General features: G+C 41.4%; 1 protein-coding gene across 4 annotated transcripts in view; it reads left to right on the top strand.

Annotated features, from left to right (window-relative positions):
* UAP1 (UDP-N-acetylglucosamine pyrophosphorylase 1) overlaps nucleotides 1–14,665 on the top strand; it is a 42,565-nt gene that overhangs the window by 3,490 nt on the left and 24,410 nt on the right. For all 4 annotated transcript variants that reach the window (XM_045086551.1, XM_045086552.1, XM_045086550.1 and 1 more), the window contains exons 2-3: nucleotides 3,949–4,285; nucleotides 12,587–12,791. In XM_045086551.1, the coding sequence (XP_044942486.1) occupies nucleotides 4,006–4,285; nucleotides 12,587–12,791 (485 nt within the window). In that variant the 5' untranslated portion in view covers nucleotides 3,949–4,005. The remainder of the gene's footprint in view (nucleotides 1–3,948; nucleotides 4,286–12,586; nucleotides 12,792–14,665) is intronic.

Below are 14,665 nucleotides of genomic sequence, written 5' to 3'. Positions count from 1 at the left end.
TTTTAAATGCTTCTCACTTTAATTCAGTAATCCTCTTACCCTTAGAGGTAGTACTGTTTCTATCCTCATTTTACAGAAGACAAAAACTGAGGCATAGAAAAGTTAATTGTTCAAGGTCACAGGATTAGGAAAAAGTGGTCCTGGGGTCTTAGCCCAGCTGGGCTGGCTCTGGAGCCTGATGGTGACTTCCATCAGTTCTCCTGCCTCTTAAATGAGATGCTCGGGTTGAATTCTTAGTATTTCTTCTGCTTATGAGAGTTATTGTTTGATGCAAAGATCATAGGCTTCAGAGTCAGGTTTATCTGGGTTAAAATTCCTGGGTTTCTGTCTACTAGGTACATAGCCTCGGGCAAATTACTGAGTCGCTTTGAGCGTCCTTTTCTCATTGGATGTAGTTTCTCTTGTGCCTCTGAACCTGGTGAAGAAAATTTGATTGTTGCCGTTTTGCAGATGAAATTAACAGAGTTGGAGGTATCTAGACTTGGCCCAAGGATTGGAGCCAGAAATAAAAGTTCTGTTTGATTCCTAAGCCAATAAAGATGCAATTGAAGCTAGAGTGTGGGAGGCAGGCCTTTAAGGGTGAATGGCATTTCAGTGGATAGGAGGGGTTAAAGGAAGTGCTTGGAGGAAAGGACGGGGCCTCAGGTGACAGCGAGGTAGAACTGTGTCCCACCCTGATAATAAGGTTTCATTTTTGTTTCATATGGAAGCCTTAATTTCGTTAGGAATCATCAGTAACTCATAAAAGGGATTTCATAAGTCCTACCATTGGATTCACACTTGAAGCATTACGTCCCTGAAGTAAATCTAAACAACAAACCAAAAATAAAAGTTGAGAATATAACACACTGCCTCTTGTGTGCTCATCTAATTTGAAGCTGATTTTATAAGAAGAATTGTGAATCTAGTGCATCCCTTCAATTCTAGAGGGCACCTTATTTAAAGAAAACAATTACAGAAGCTATGTGCCTGTCTCTATTGTTTAATACTTTTCCTGAATTTATTTTTGAGTGGATGTTAAAGTTATTTCTGAGCAGTATCTGATTTGGATCAATATGCCCAGTACCAAAGAAAAAGTAACAGTGCATTTTAAAATGAAGTATCTACTCATCCTCTGAACTTCCTCCCGAGCCTATCCTGTGCGTTTTCTTTCTTTCTCCATTCTGTTGGCGTGTGAGCTCATTTCTGTGAAGTGATTCAGGTGTCAGAATATCAGTTGTGTCTCTATTTCTGAATAAAGTATAAATAATGTGCTCTCTGTCACTGCTCCTTTCTCTTACACACGCACACACCCACCCACACCCACAGCCTTTCCTCCTGAGAGCCAGTGTAGCATAATGGGTGAGCGTATGACTCTGAGAGTCAGATTGTTAGGGTTCGAATCCGGGCTCTGTCACTTCACTAGTTGGGGACCTAGGGTGGTTATCTCTGCGGTGCACTATCTTTCTCTGCGAAGTAATCCCAGCAGCAGGACCTTAGCATCGTTTTGAGGATTACCTGAACAAGTATCTGTAAAGCAGTTAGAGTCATACTTTGTCATACACGGTGACGCGGAAGAGATAGGTCTTCTTATTGCTGCCTCAGGGAGCAGATGTAGGTTCTCTTAACCCGAGTTTGTAAGTGGTGTTTGGTGGTTAGTAGTCCTGATGAGATGCATGCTGTTACGAACCCCACTTTACAGGTGAGCCACAGAGAACTCTGGAGTATTGCTCCCAACTGCCATGTCTGTTACGTCCCACTGTTCTTATGGTAGGAGACAGTAGGCCATTTCTTTGGTACCTTTCTTGCCTGTTCTTCACATCTAAACAGTTATAACGCAGTGGTGAATCTTTACAGTGACCCTCAAATTTCTCCCTTCCATGCTATTTCCTTTGCAACTAATCTGATTCAGAACTTTGGCTTTTCATACCTGCATTTGTCTTTGAACTTGTTTTCCTGCTGGTGATTGTGCCTCCTTATCATCTGTGTTATGCCATCACTTCTCTCATCTCTCTAAAGCATGGTGACATGGCCCTGTTGAGTAATCTGCTGGGGGCTTCTTATTACTCTCTTAGGTCTAAATTCCTTGGCTTGGTTTTCAGGGCTCTTCCTGGTCAAGTCCTACCCTGTATCACTTCCCATCATGCTACATGGAACTTCAACTTGCTGAACTGCACTCAGTCCCGCAGGCCAACTGTGCCTGTTTTCTGATCTTATCTGTGTAATCCGCTCAACCCTTGCGGCACACGCTGCTCCATCATGCTTCCTTTGTGAACTCTTTCTAGACAGCCCTACCTTCTCCTGCATTTACCCAGAGTAGACAAGTAGATTTAATATTCCCCTCAGACTTTTATTTTTGAAATGTAGCAGTTTAACATTTTGCTTTATTGTCTTATCTGTTGATTGTTCTGTGTGAATTGCTTGTTCCTTTAGGGTTCAATTCTTGCTAAAGGTAATAGATACTTTTTATTGCTTCTCTGTAGAAGTTGCTATTGAAATAAAATTATTTTTCTTGATTATAGGTGTTCCTGTCTTTTTGTATTTTGTTTTATTCTGAATACAACATGATCATTTTTATAATTAGCGCTAAAAGGAGAACGGTTGTTACTAAGAAGTCCAAGTGTTCTTTCAGTGGTAGCTCATGGCCGGAGGAGTACTACAGAGGCAGCAAAGTGGGGTAGTCAGATGTGAGCCCTGGAATTGGACCGCCTGGTGGCTTACATCCCAGCTCCTCCGGGTGGCCTGGTTGTGTTTCCTCTTTGTGCCTCAGTCTCCTCAGAGTAAAGTAAGGAAAATAATAGTACTTATGTTGCCGAGTTGGTGAACATTAAATGAGACCTTGTAGGTCAAGTCCTTAGTGCAGTGCCTGGTTTATAATGCTAATTAGTATTACAATTAGGAATATTAATTGTATTATACATTTATTTTTAAATTTTTATTTATTTTTACTTTTTTAAAGTCTTAATTCTGGGATATTTAACTGATGGTGTTATAGTAGTTTCAGGTGTACAGTGCGGTGGTTAAGCAGCTCTGTACATCGTCCTGTGCTCGTTGTGATGAGTCCTCTTTATCCCCATCACCTATTTCCCTCTGATAACCCTCAGTTCTGTGTAGTTAAGAAGTCTGTTTCTTGGTTTGTCTCTTTTGTCTCTTTTTTTTTTCTTTTGCTATTTGTTTTGTTTCTTGATTTCCACATGAGTGAAATCATATGTTATTGGCCTTTCCCTGATTGACTTATTTCAGTCTTATTTTAGCATAGTACGCTCTGGTTGTATCCGTGTTGTTGGAAATGGCAAGATTTCGTTCTTTTCTATGGCTGAATGACATTTCATTGTACACACACCCACCCCCACACACACACCCCTTTACCCATTCGTCAGTTGACGGACCCTTGCGTGGCTTCCATAGCTTGGCTATTGTAAAGAATGCTGCAGTAAACATAAGGGCGCATGTATCCTTTGAATTAGTGTATTTTGGAAGGAGGGTAAATGGCCAGTAGTGCAATTAATGGGTCATAGGACAGCTCTATTTTTAACTTTTTGAGGAACCTCCATGCGGTCTTCCACAGTGGCTGTACCAGTCTGCATTCCCACCAACAGTGCATGACGGGTCTCCTCATCCTCGCCAGTACGTGTTGTTTCTTGTTTTTTTATTCTAGACATTCAGACAGATAAAAGATGATATCTCATTCTGGTTTCGATTTACATTTTCCTGATGATCCGTGATGTCGAGCATCTTTTCATATGTCTCGACCATCTGGATGTCTTCTTTGGAGAAACTTTCTTTTTATGTCTTTACAAGTTGTATCTCTCACAGATCTTGTGTGGGGAAAGGCAGAAGTTAATTTCCTTAACATCAGGTTTTTTAAAAAGTGTACTTATTTCTTATTTGTAGTAGGTAAAGCTCAGGTTTTGAGGTTGGACTTTGACCTGCTGTTGATTACTTTTCTTTTTTTTTTTTTTTTTTAAGGTTTACAAGTGCAGAAACTACACGTCTGTTTTCACAAAGCTTGGCTACCAGAGCATTATGAATGTTAACGATCTCAAACTCAGGTTGTCCAGATGTGGACAGGAGCACCTGCTGCAGTTCTGGAATGAGCTGGATGAAGCCCAGCAGGCAGAACTTTATGCAGAGCTCCAGGCCATGAACTTTGAGGAGCTGAACTTCTTTTTCCAGAAGGCCATTGAAAATTTTAACCAGTCCTCTCAGCAAGAGAAAATGGATGCACGAATGGAGCCTGTCCCTCGAGAGGTGTTGGGCAGTGCCACCAGGGACCAAGATCGGCTGCAAGCCTGGGAGAGTGAAGGTACCGAGCATGGGATGTTCATTTTAAAGTTTGTAGTGAGATGTACCGGAGGTATTAAAGTAGCTGGATCATGTGATGGGTATTTGGACCCTCATACCTTAAACCAGGTGCCTGATCAGAAGGTGACAGATTATGGCGTCAGAACTTCTGCAGCATCTCCCTTGCCAGTCCCTACGTGCTCTTATCATTTTTGTTCTCCAGTCAAGGTTCTTCTCATTTTAGTCTTCTCTAGTCTCTTTCCTCGCTCATTGCCGTACTTCTGCCAGATTTCCCACCCTGAAGCCCAAGTTAAGTGTTTCAGTTTATGCTGGCTTCATCGAAAAACCTTCCCTAGCCTGTATTTCCAGTCTGGTCTCCTCTCTTTCCCTCCAGTCCTACTGTCCCATGCATTTTTGCGGGACCAAATAACTCACCCTTCCCTGAACATTACGTCTTTCCTGCCTTTGCTCATGCTTATCCTGGGCTTCGACTGGCTTTTGCCTCTTCCCTGCCTAGCCTGGGTCACTTTTTGAAAGGTGATCTCCCACAGTTGTGCTCTGTAGCGCAGTGGGGCTTGTGAGGAACTCATTTCTTAAGGTTCTTTGATCATGATCTTTTCTTCAGTGTCCCAAGCTGGAGTTACTTGTCCATGCGAGGCTTCCATTCTTTCTTAGAAAAAGAGCCGTGTCTGTCTTCATCATGATATTGTGGACTCCTGAAGAGCGGCCCATGGCCTGTGTGCCTGTGTCACAGGGCATTTGAAACAGGGTTTTGCAGATCAATGTTGAGTTGCCCCGTGTTTTTTCTTCTAATGTATCATAAAATCTGTCCCCATGACCAGTTCTAATTAGTGCTTTTGAGAATGGCAGAATAGCTCAAATGTACCTTTTCTGGTGGATTTCAGAGCTGTGGTTTGATAACCTACTACTTCTCTGTAAGTAATAGTGACTAAATATTGCAGCTCAGGCCATCGAGTGTTTGTACATGGTCCTTGTCTGATCTGGACCTCATGTCCTCAACCATAGAGTGAACAGATCTGACTAATACTTTTCTTTCCTTTGTAAAAAATGTTACTTTATTACAGAAATAACATCAAAGTAACAGAAAAACTACAGAGAAGTTGCCCTTAACCAAGTCAGATCTTTTTATTTGCTCACATTGCCACCTATTTCTTGATTTTATGTATATTTACTTTTATGAATGTGTAATAATAATGATAGAGATGTAATCTTAGTCTGTTTTTGTACCACACTATTGCTGTTTTTATTTTGTCTTTCATTCTTTGGCTTCCCTGTCCCCACATAAAGGACAGATAATTGCCATTATCAGCCTTCTGTATGCTGATGTCTTTCTCTGGGCATACAAATTTAATGATTTTCAAACTGTGTTCCAAGGAACCCTAGGGGTTCCTCTACTGGGGAGACTGTCTCACCTAGGGAGGAGGGATGGATACTAAACATCTTTGCCTCTAACTACAAGAGCCGTGCTGGTTTGACATGCTTTATGTATTTGATCTTTACATGAGGTTTTATTTAAAAGGCTTTTATTTAAAAGGTTAAAAAATGTCAAAAATAATTAGGTGATCTCTAGGAAGTACCCTTTTAGATCTCAAGTGCTTGGTAGAAGCTAATCTAGCTTCTTAGAATAGGGCTTTGCCACTAAACAGTAAGCGATCCAGATGGATCCTTCTGAGTGTAGAGCTGTGGGGATACTCGGACCCTTGCCAACTTCTGAATCGTTAGTCCTCTCCTCCATCCCTGGGATTCAAAAAGGCTGCTACAATACAGCAAAAGTCCCACAGGGCTCTCCGTACCCTCAGGTATCCTGGCTGTATTTCTCCTGGTGATTTTATGCTGTGAAGTCTTCGAATAAACTCTTAGGGAAAGCCGAAGCTTTGACCTTGTATAATGGGGACTATAGGCAGCAGGCAGAACCTCCTATAATTGGAGTCTTGATGGCCTTTTTGTTGGAATTCGTGGAACTTGTCTACCTTAATGACTTTTCATTTAAACTGAAATCCCGAACTGTTAAAACCAAGAACACTACAAGAGTGTACAAAACCAACTTCCTTTTGGCTTATTGTCAAGGGAGCAATAATATTTGTGGCTTTAAACAGTAGGGATGAAGGAGACTTTGTAACTTGTCATTCGCTTAGCCAGAAACTTCCGTGTATATGCAAATTCACAACAAAATGAGGTTTTTCAGTAAGTTGTCAAGGGGAAGAGATTGCCATTGTGAAGATTCTAATGGTTATATTTCAGATAGGAAGACAGTCCCAGGAGTTCTATCAAAGATAGTGCCCCCCCGCAGCCCCCTCCTCAGGAGGGGGGAAATGAAAGCATTGCATGGTTTTTTTTAGAATGTCTGGTGGCTGTTGACACTAAAATGGAAATTTTCATGCCTATAGTGGAAAATTATTTCTGAAGGTTAAATATGTAAGTGACCACTGTGCTCCTTGTTCTAGAGAAATCTTATTTTGATTTTTTTTTTTTTTAAGATTTTATTTTTAAGTAATCTCTATACCCCCTGTGAGGCTCAAACTTACACAACGCTGAGGTCAGGAGTTGTATGCTCTACCCACTGAGCCAGCCAGGTGTCCCTTAGTTCCTGCCCCTGCGAGTGGGGTGTTTGGAAGAGGTAGAGGGAGAGAGAGAATTTCAAGCAGACTCTGTGCCCAGGGTGGAACTCATTGCTGGGCTCGATCTCACAACCCTGCAGTCATGATCTGAGCCCAAATCAGGAGTCTGATGCTCAACTGACTGAGCCACCTAGGCATCCCTAATTTAATTCTTAACGTGTTCTGGCAAGTTGTAGAAAATGGAATGCAGAGGAACAACTGAAAAATTTCTATCTTACAAAGCTGAAATCTAGAGAGAGAAGTAATTAGAAGCTTTTATGAGGATATCATTTTAGAAACTTCTATGAGACTGTCATTTTAAACACCATCTTTAGCAAAGAAAGGCATGCTTACACCAATTATAAAATAGTCTTCCAATTTTATAATAACATATTAATATCCGGTATTAGGTTCTTTTGTTTATAAGACATTTATAAAATTAATTTGAATGTGCTTCTCTACCATATAACACTGGTAGAAAAGTAAGCGGATTGCTTAGAGAAAATGTATTCATAACATTATCTCCTGTACATTTTCTGGGATCTAGTACAGTGGTATTTTTTTTTTAATTTTTTGAAGATTTTATTTATTTATTTGACAGAGATCCCAAGTAGGCAGAGAGGCAGGCAGAGAGAGAGGAGGAAGCAGGCTCCCTGCTGAGCAGAGAGCCCGATTCGGGGCTCGATCCCAGGATTCTGGGATCATGACCTGAGCTGAAGGCAGACACTTAACCGACTGAGCCACCCAGGCGTCTCGTACAGTGGTATTTTTAATAGATTTGTTTTATTTTAAAAGTAACACATATTCTAGAAAAATTGGAAAAATAACTAGAAATTACAAAGGAAAAAAAAATCTCTAGCTTCCCGCATTTCAGAGATAAATAGTAGTAATATAGTGTTTTCTTAGATACACGTACACTCTGGGATTATGGTTTGTGTATAATTTTGTAGTCTCCTTATGAATTTGTTATGAAAAATTTCAAGCATATTTTGAAACAAATATTTAGAGATGAAAACCGTATAATGAATCCCACATATATACCACCTTGTTAAATATCAAAATGTTGCTACTTTTCTTCCCTGTCCCTTCTTTTCTTTTTCTCTGCTGTAGTACTTTAAGACAAATCTCAAACATCATGTTATTTTTACCCTTTTAGTGTTCAGTATTCGTCTCTACACATATGGGTATTTTCTTACCATTCACAGTGCTATTATTCTACCTCATGAAGTTCACAGTAATCCTCCAGTACCTAAAACTGGTTCAAATAGTGATTTCCCTTATAGTTGCTTTTTGTACTTGGCATTTTTGAGAGATAATAATAGTTTTACCTGTACAATAGGGTTAAACGTTAAAGACTTAAAATACCTTTTCTGAATAACTTTCTTGGATAGTCTTCTTTTATTTCCATCAGTTTAATAGCTGGTTTACTTGACTCAGGGTCCTGGGAGTGCTGACAGTTTACATGGAAAGTTCTGGCAGGGCTGTGCGTCAAACGCACCTGTGCCATCCTCCCTGTGTCCGGCACACGCCCCAGTCAGAGTGTGTGAGAGGCACTCGTCCAAGCAGGAAGTTATCCAGGAAGCGTTTGACGTATTTCAGGCCACTGTAAACTCTTCTCTTTGTTTCTTATAAATGTTATCAGGAAAAGTTCACAGACACTGTGGGTCCTATGACACATGACTCTCCAAGGGGAGAAATGTTCTCCAGCCCTGGGGACCGCGAACTCTCCTTCAGTGGGAGGATGGGAAGGGTGAGAATGGTGCTGTACTTTCCGTTTTTTTTTTTTTCTTATATTTTTGCAGAAGTTTTGGAATAGGAGAAGCTTATAATTTCCTAATTGCCACATGGTTAAGTACATTTATAAGTAGTTAACATTTTTCAGATAGGTGCGGTGCCCATATAAAGTTTGTTATGACAAATACAGTTTAAAGTCAGGTATTACTGCCATATAACTAAATAGCTTACCGAATTTTATTGGCCCCTTTAATTTCAAGCAGTATTTTATCTGTCATTATAGGACAGATACTAATTTATGTGTTACACACTTACTAAACATTGCTGTTTTAGGGCAGTGACACAGATGGGGTGGATGAGTGCACCCCAATCCACACAATCGGATATTGTTAACATCTGTAGCTGCACTGAATGCTTAAAATGCAGCTGGCCTTGATACTCTAGGGACTGCTTTCTTTCCTCGTGTTTTTCTCTGGTCGTTAAGTGAGATGCGTAAGTAGGAAGAGGTCAGTGCAGAAACCTTTTCGTTGCAAATACACGTGGATCATGTTACAACTCATTGGGGTGTTGTGGTTAGAGGTGTACCTGTAGGTCTGCCTGGAATTGGACACCTGGTAGGCACAGTCTCCGTGCTTCTCTTACGATGTAGTGATTGGATGGGTCTTCAGGTCCATAGGTGGGAAAAGGACTGAAGAAAGTATGGCAGACAGGGGCTTAGGGGACATTTATTTGCATAAAAGATGAGTCCCCGTGAGCTGCTGTTTTGAGAGCCGGAAAACTGAAAAATTAGGAAAACTGGAATGAAACCATGGCTGAGGGAACTGACTGAAGGAAGAGAAAAATGTATACAGTGATACTGTGAAAACTGGTTAGAACCTACGGAAGGCACTGGTTGGTGCTGGGTGGCCATCAGGTGAGCTGGAACCCGGACATGGAGCTGACCCTGGGAGCAGGCTCCTCCCTTTTCCAGGTAAGGTGGCTGTGGGAAGTCACTGACTTTTGCACTGAAGGTAAAAGAAGGACATCAGAAAGGACAGCTGGAGCCACAGTAACAATGAAACAACTTGGGGTGCCTGCATGGCTCAGTTAATCGTCTGTCTTTGGCTCGGGTCATGATCCCAGGGTGTTGGTATTGAGTCCCACATCAGGCTCTCCGCTCAGCGGGGAGCCTGCATCTTCCTCTGCTGCTCTGCCTGCTTCCCCACTTCCCAACCCCCATCAAAGAAATAAATAAATAAAAACTTGAAAAAAAAAACACAGCAAAACAACTTAAAACACATGTGTTGGGTGAAGAAAAATAGTACAAAGAGAACAAAGGCCTCTGTGTCCAGAGTATTTATCTGGGACTTTTTTGGAAGATGTTTAGAAATATTTCCGGTTCTAACACCTCTGGTATGTGAGGGTTCAGACACCAGACTTACTTTTTCTGCACTTTTGAAGCAGTGCAGACAGAGCCTGTTTTGCAGCAAAACTGAACTTGGACATGTTCAACAGGAGGCTATTGGTGAACTTTATCCCACTTAATGGGATTGCAGGGTACTGTCTCAGCTTTGCTGGAGATAATGTATAACGTGTGTGTACTCTATTTGTTTTCTAAATTTTGAAGAGGTCTGCCCTTGGAAACAACTCTGATCCATGGGGTTAGGTAAGGGATTATGGACATTTGTTTTCTTGAAAACAATGCTTTTTGGGTTGATGACAGCAGAATTAAACTTATCCGTAGAAACCGGAGTTTCTGTGATAACTCAGAGAATAACCAAATGGGAAGCAGTTTTCAGAACTGCCTCTGTCATTGCCTGCTCCCTTCAGAATGCTTCATTTCGTCCCAGTCACTTTGTTGCTTGGTAGTTACGGTGCTTGCTGAAGGGGGTTGCAGATCTGAAATGCTGTGCGAAATTTCAGTGTTCGGCAAGTTCTGGAGAATGTAGACTGCACCCAGCAGCTCTTCTTGTAGACTGGTAGGTAGGAGAGACTAAAAAAAGAGGTGGCACAACCTCTCACGAATTCAGTGGAAAAGAGAAGAAAGGGCAGGAAAGAAATAGAAAGGAACGTTTTTACCCCTGAAACCCCTGGTGCTCCCGTGGATCTGATTAGAGTTCGGGTGTGAACAGAGGCTGCTGGAGGCGGTGTGGTGCACAGCACATGGGCCTGGAGTGAGTGTCTGACTCTCGCTCACATTTACTAGTGCTGACCTTGGGCAGGACCTGCAAGGTCTCTGAGGCCGTTAACCTCTTGCATGGGGGAAATGATATCTGCCTCAAAGTTATTAGTTTGGGGTCTGTTTTCACACTTTGATAAGGCACAGTGAGATGCTCTGGAGAAAAATCATGAGGACAGTTTTGGCCTAGGCAGGAAGCAAGAGAAAATTAGGTGTCAGGGAGCTAGCCAACCTTTGCTTCATATCAAAGGTGAAAATTATGGAAATATCTATTGTACTTTTTTTCGTAGGTGGATAGTTGCTGGATCATGTCCTTGGGCTATACTTACTGACTCCGGAAGATAGTTTGTAGAATTAGGACTGGGGAAGGTTCTGAGTTTATAATGGGTTTAGAGCATTTCTTTCAAGTGCTCGATGTACTAGCTCATTAGCTTCAGGAAAGCCTAACACATCAAAAACACAAGGCACAGAGATGGTAAATTAGACAAACCCCCGTTACCTCACGATATAAAAAAGAACAACAATGGCTACTGGCCACCACTGCACCCTCTGGGCTAGCGTTCAGTTCTGGGCAGTGGCCAGTTTCCTTCACAGAGTGTCTGAGGATTTCAGAAAACAACAACAAATCCCGTCAACCATCGTCTGATCTCGTCTGGCATTTTCCAGCTTTTCTAGCTTCCCATAGACCCAGTTTCCACTTTGCCTCTCCCCACAAGCTACTGTGCCCTGTGAGGCTGGGCTGGTCCAGCTCTGCATGATAAGGTGGTTCTCAGAAATGGTCTATGGCAAAATTTTTTGTTTTTTAAATCCAAACTGAGAGCCTCTGTTAATAATATTTACAGTTTTATTTGTTTGCATTGGGTCTTAAATCCATCTTGAATTATTTTGATTCAGAAAATAATATTTTGATTCAAGCATTATGTTTGGTTATTATTTATTGCTGAGTATTCAACTGATGACGACTGATGAGCTTCCCCATCAAGGATGTGACCGAATTTCACATCCTTGTGAGCTGGGACTGATGGCCCTTTGACAAAAAGACAAGCAACCCCCCAAACCCAAAACACCCCTGCATTCTAATCCATTCTATTGACATTTAATTACATACAATAAAATGCCCTAGTTTTATGATTTTTTGCCATATTTATGCACTCATGTAACTACCACCCCAGTGTTCTAGAGCATTTCCACACCCCACAAAGACTCCTCCTGCCCTGCCCTTTTGCGGGCAGATTCCCCAAAGACTTTTCAGCTGAATTGGCTTTTGCACCCAGGTATTCTGACCTGAGAGCCTGGCTTCTTGACCCCTGTACTGCATTGCTTTCCTGAGGGTTTCACCTCTCTTCCTTCTCTGGACGGTAGCTAGTCTGTTTGCGTGCTTGTTGACTGACAATTTGGTATCATTGATGGATTTACAGGTTGGAGGTAATATAGTAGCTTATCATCATTTATTCTGAAGCCGAGGTGTTGTCTTTTATCGTGTCTTTCTCTTGAGGCATCACATCTGATAAGTAGACAGACACCTGTAAAACATGTGTAACATCTTTTTGGGTTTTGCCGTCTAACATTTTCAGAAAAAGAACTATTTATTAAAGCATATTATTCATGGCTTGGTGTTTGGTTGGGTTATATAAAATTTAATTTTTTAATAGTAAAAATGTTTTTATTAACAAGGTAGTTATTCGTGATTACACGTGGATTTCTTATTCTTTATGCCTTATGCAGCTAGGGTGACTCATTGCTACTTTTTGTATGTGTAGTCCTAAAATGTTGAATTGCAGAGGTTTTGTGATACAGATGTTTTCTCTTCTAGGACTTTTCCAGATTTCTCAGAACAAAGTGGCAGTTCTTCTTCTAGCTGGCGGGCAGGGGACGAGACTCGGTGTTGCGTATCCCAAGGGGATGTATGATGTTGGTTTGCCATCTCATAAGACGCTTTTTCAGATTCAGGCAGAGCGTATCCTGAAGCTCCAACAGTTAGCTGAAAAATATCATGGCAACAAATGCATCATTCCATGGTAAGACCTGCCTCGTTTTGGGAGAGTGTCTGAACTTAACGCCAGTCTATGATATTCAAAATGCATGTATACTTTATTCCTAAGCAGACATACTTCCTGTTACTAAGGATTTTCCCAGGAGCTGTAATTTACTATGTATGTTAAAATAATCTGTATTATAGCTAGATAAATGATCACAATAGTTTTATTGCACAATGTATATTCACCTCAGGCTTTTACATCCCTCCCTGAGTACTTCTGGGAACTCATTGGGGTCTGTCAGTGTAGAAACTTCATATTGATTGACAGTTTGTCTGTTTATAAACTTCTGATTGGAAGTCAGTTTTCCTCCCAAATTTGAAGGCATCGTTCTCTTGTTGAGTGGTCCGTAGCTGTTCTGATTCCCAGTCTGTCTCTCTCCCCCCCCACCGCCAAGCATCTAATAATGTCTCTTCTTATCATTGGCATCCAAAATTTCACGGCAAGGTGCTACAAGTCTATTTTTAGTTCACTCTGGGCAGTAAGGGAGTTCTCACAGTCTAGAAACTCCTGTTCTTAAATACTAGGTTATCTAGCTCTGCCCCACACCCAACCCTTCCATACACACCAGCTGAAAGCCCCACTGATTCTCTGCTGTGAGCCGCACTCGGATCCCTAGGCTCTAGTAGAATGCTGTGTTCTCAGGGCCTCCTTTGGCAAGTGTTGGTATCCTGAGCACCAAGAGATTATGGGAAATTCTGCTTTGTTTTTTAAAAGTTTTTGATTTAGCTCTTAAATCTCTTTCCCAGAGCAGCTTTGGAAATTAATGTTTTGAGGGGGAAACCAGCTGTGTTTGAGATCCCTCAAGTCCCTAATCTTGTTATTTTAGTCCCATGTGACCCACAAAAGCTCTGCTGGTTTCTCTGTCCTTTTGCCTAGTCCAAGCCCAGAGTCCCTACCACTGTACCCCCAGGAAAAGGCAGCTGCATTTCCTTAGCTCCTCTTTGAAGGATTCCCACTGTCTTGAATTTTAGTTCCAATCCATGTTGCTTCTATAGCTCTCTGATGCTTTTAAAAATAGGCTTTTTGTAAATTTCCCAGCTTTGCTAGCTTTTTTCAACATGAGTATTGGCGGGCAGGAAACTGTTTTTTCAATCTTGATTCCTTTGGGTTGTTTGAGGGACTTCTGTGCTCTAAGCAGCCAATATATTCTCCTTACAGCCCTGCCTCCTACTATCATGTTGAATTTTCTTCTCTTTTCCCCTCACGAAGGAGAATCTCTGTGCTTTTCTTATGCAGAGCGGTCCAGCCCCCTCTTTGTACTCAAAGCTCAAAATCCCCAGGATAACTTGTTAAACAGATAACTAGTATGGTGGGAAATTATACCATTTTCTTCATTTATTCATTCAACATCCATGAATGTCTGCTTCTGGGTACTGGGGCTGTATCAGCAACCAGAACGGACAAAAGTCCCTATTTACATGTGGCTTAAATTCTAGTAAGGGCAGCGGCTACTGCAGTCACTAACTGTGGTTTTTAGATCGAGTTTTTGACTCCTTTGCCACACTAGCATGGTTTGAATTTTTATGAGAACAGATAATATAATTACACTTTTAAGATTTTAAATGGAGGGTGAGCAGAGCCCAGATTACATTTGAAAACTTCAGTGGAAAAAACCATGAGAGATGATCAGAATATATTATGTCTACCCTTTTCTCCCTATTTATTTATAATGGCAGTTTTAAATTTAGAGTACAGTTCTCACAGAGTTCTGAAATGTTGTTGAAGCCGGTTATATGGGCTCTCTGTTGCAGGAGGTATGTTTAATACTGTTACATAGATTTATTTTATATGTAGGATTGATGATGTTTCTGGAGGGAAGGCACTCGGGCAATGGCTAATGCTACCTTGGCCGG

The sequence above is a fragment of the Mustela putorius genome, unplaced genomic scaffold (genome assembly GCF_011764305.1).
Source record: "Mustela putorius furo isolate JIRA1106 unplaced genomic scaffold, ASM1176430v1.1 tig00000997_pilon_pilon_pilon, whole genome shotgun sequence".
Lineage (NCBI taxonomy): Eukaryota > Metazoa > Chordata > Mammalia > Carnivora > Mustelidae > Mustela > Mustela putorius.
This window is presented reverse-complemented; position numbering and strand designations above follow the sequence as displayed.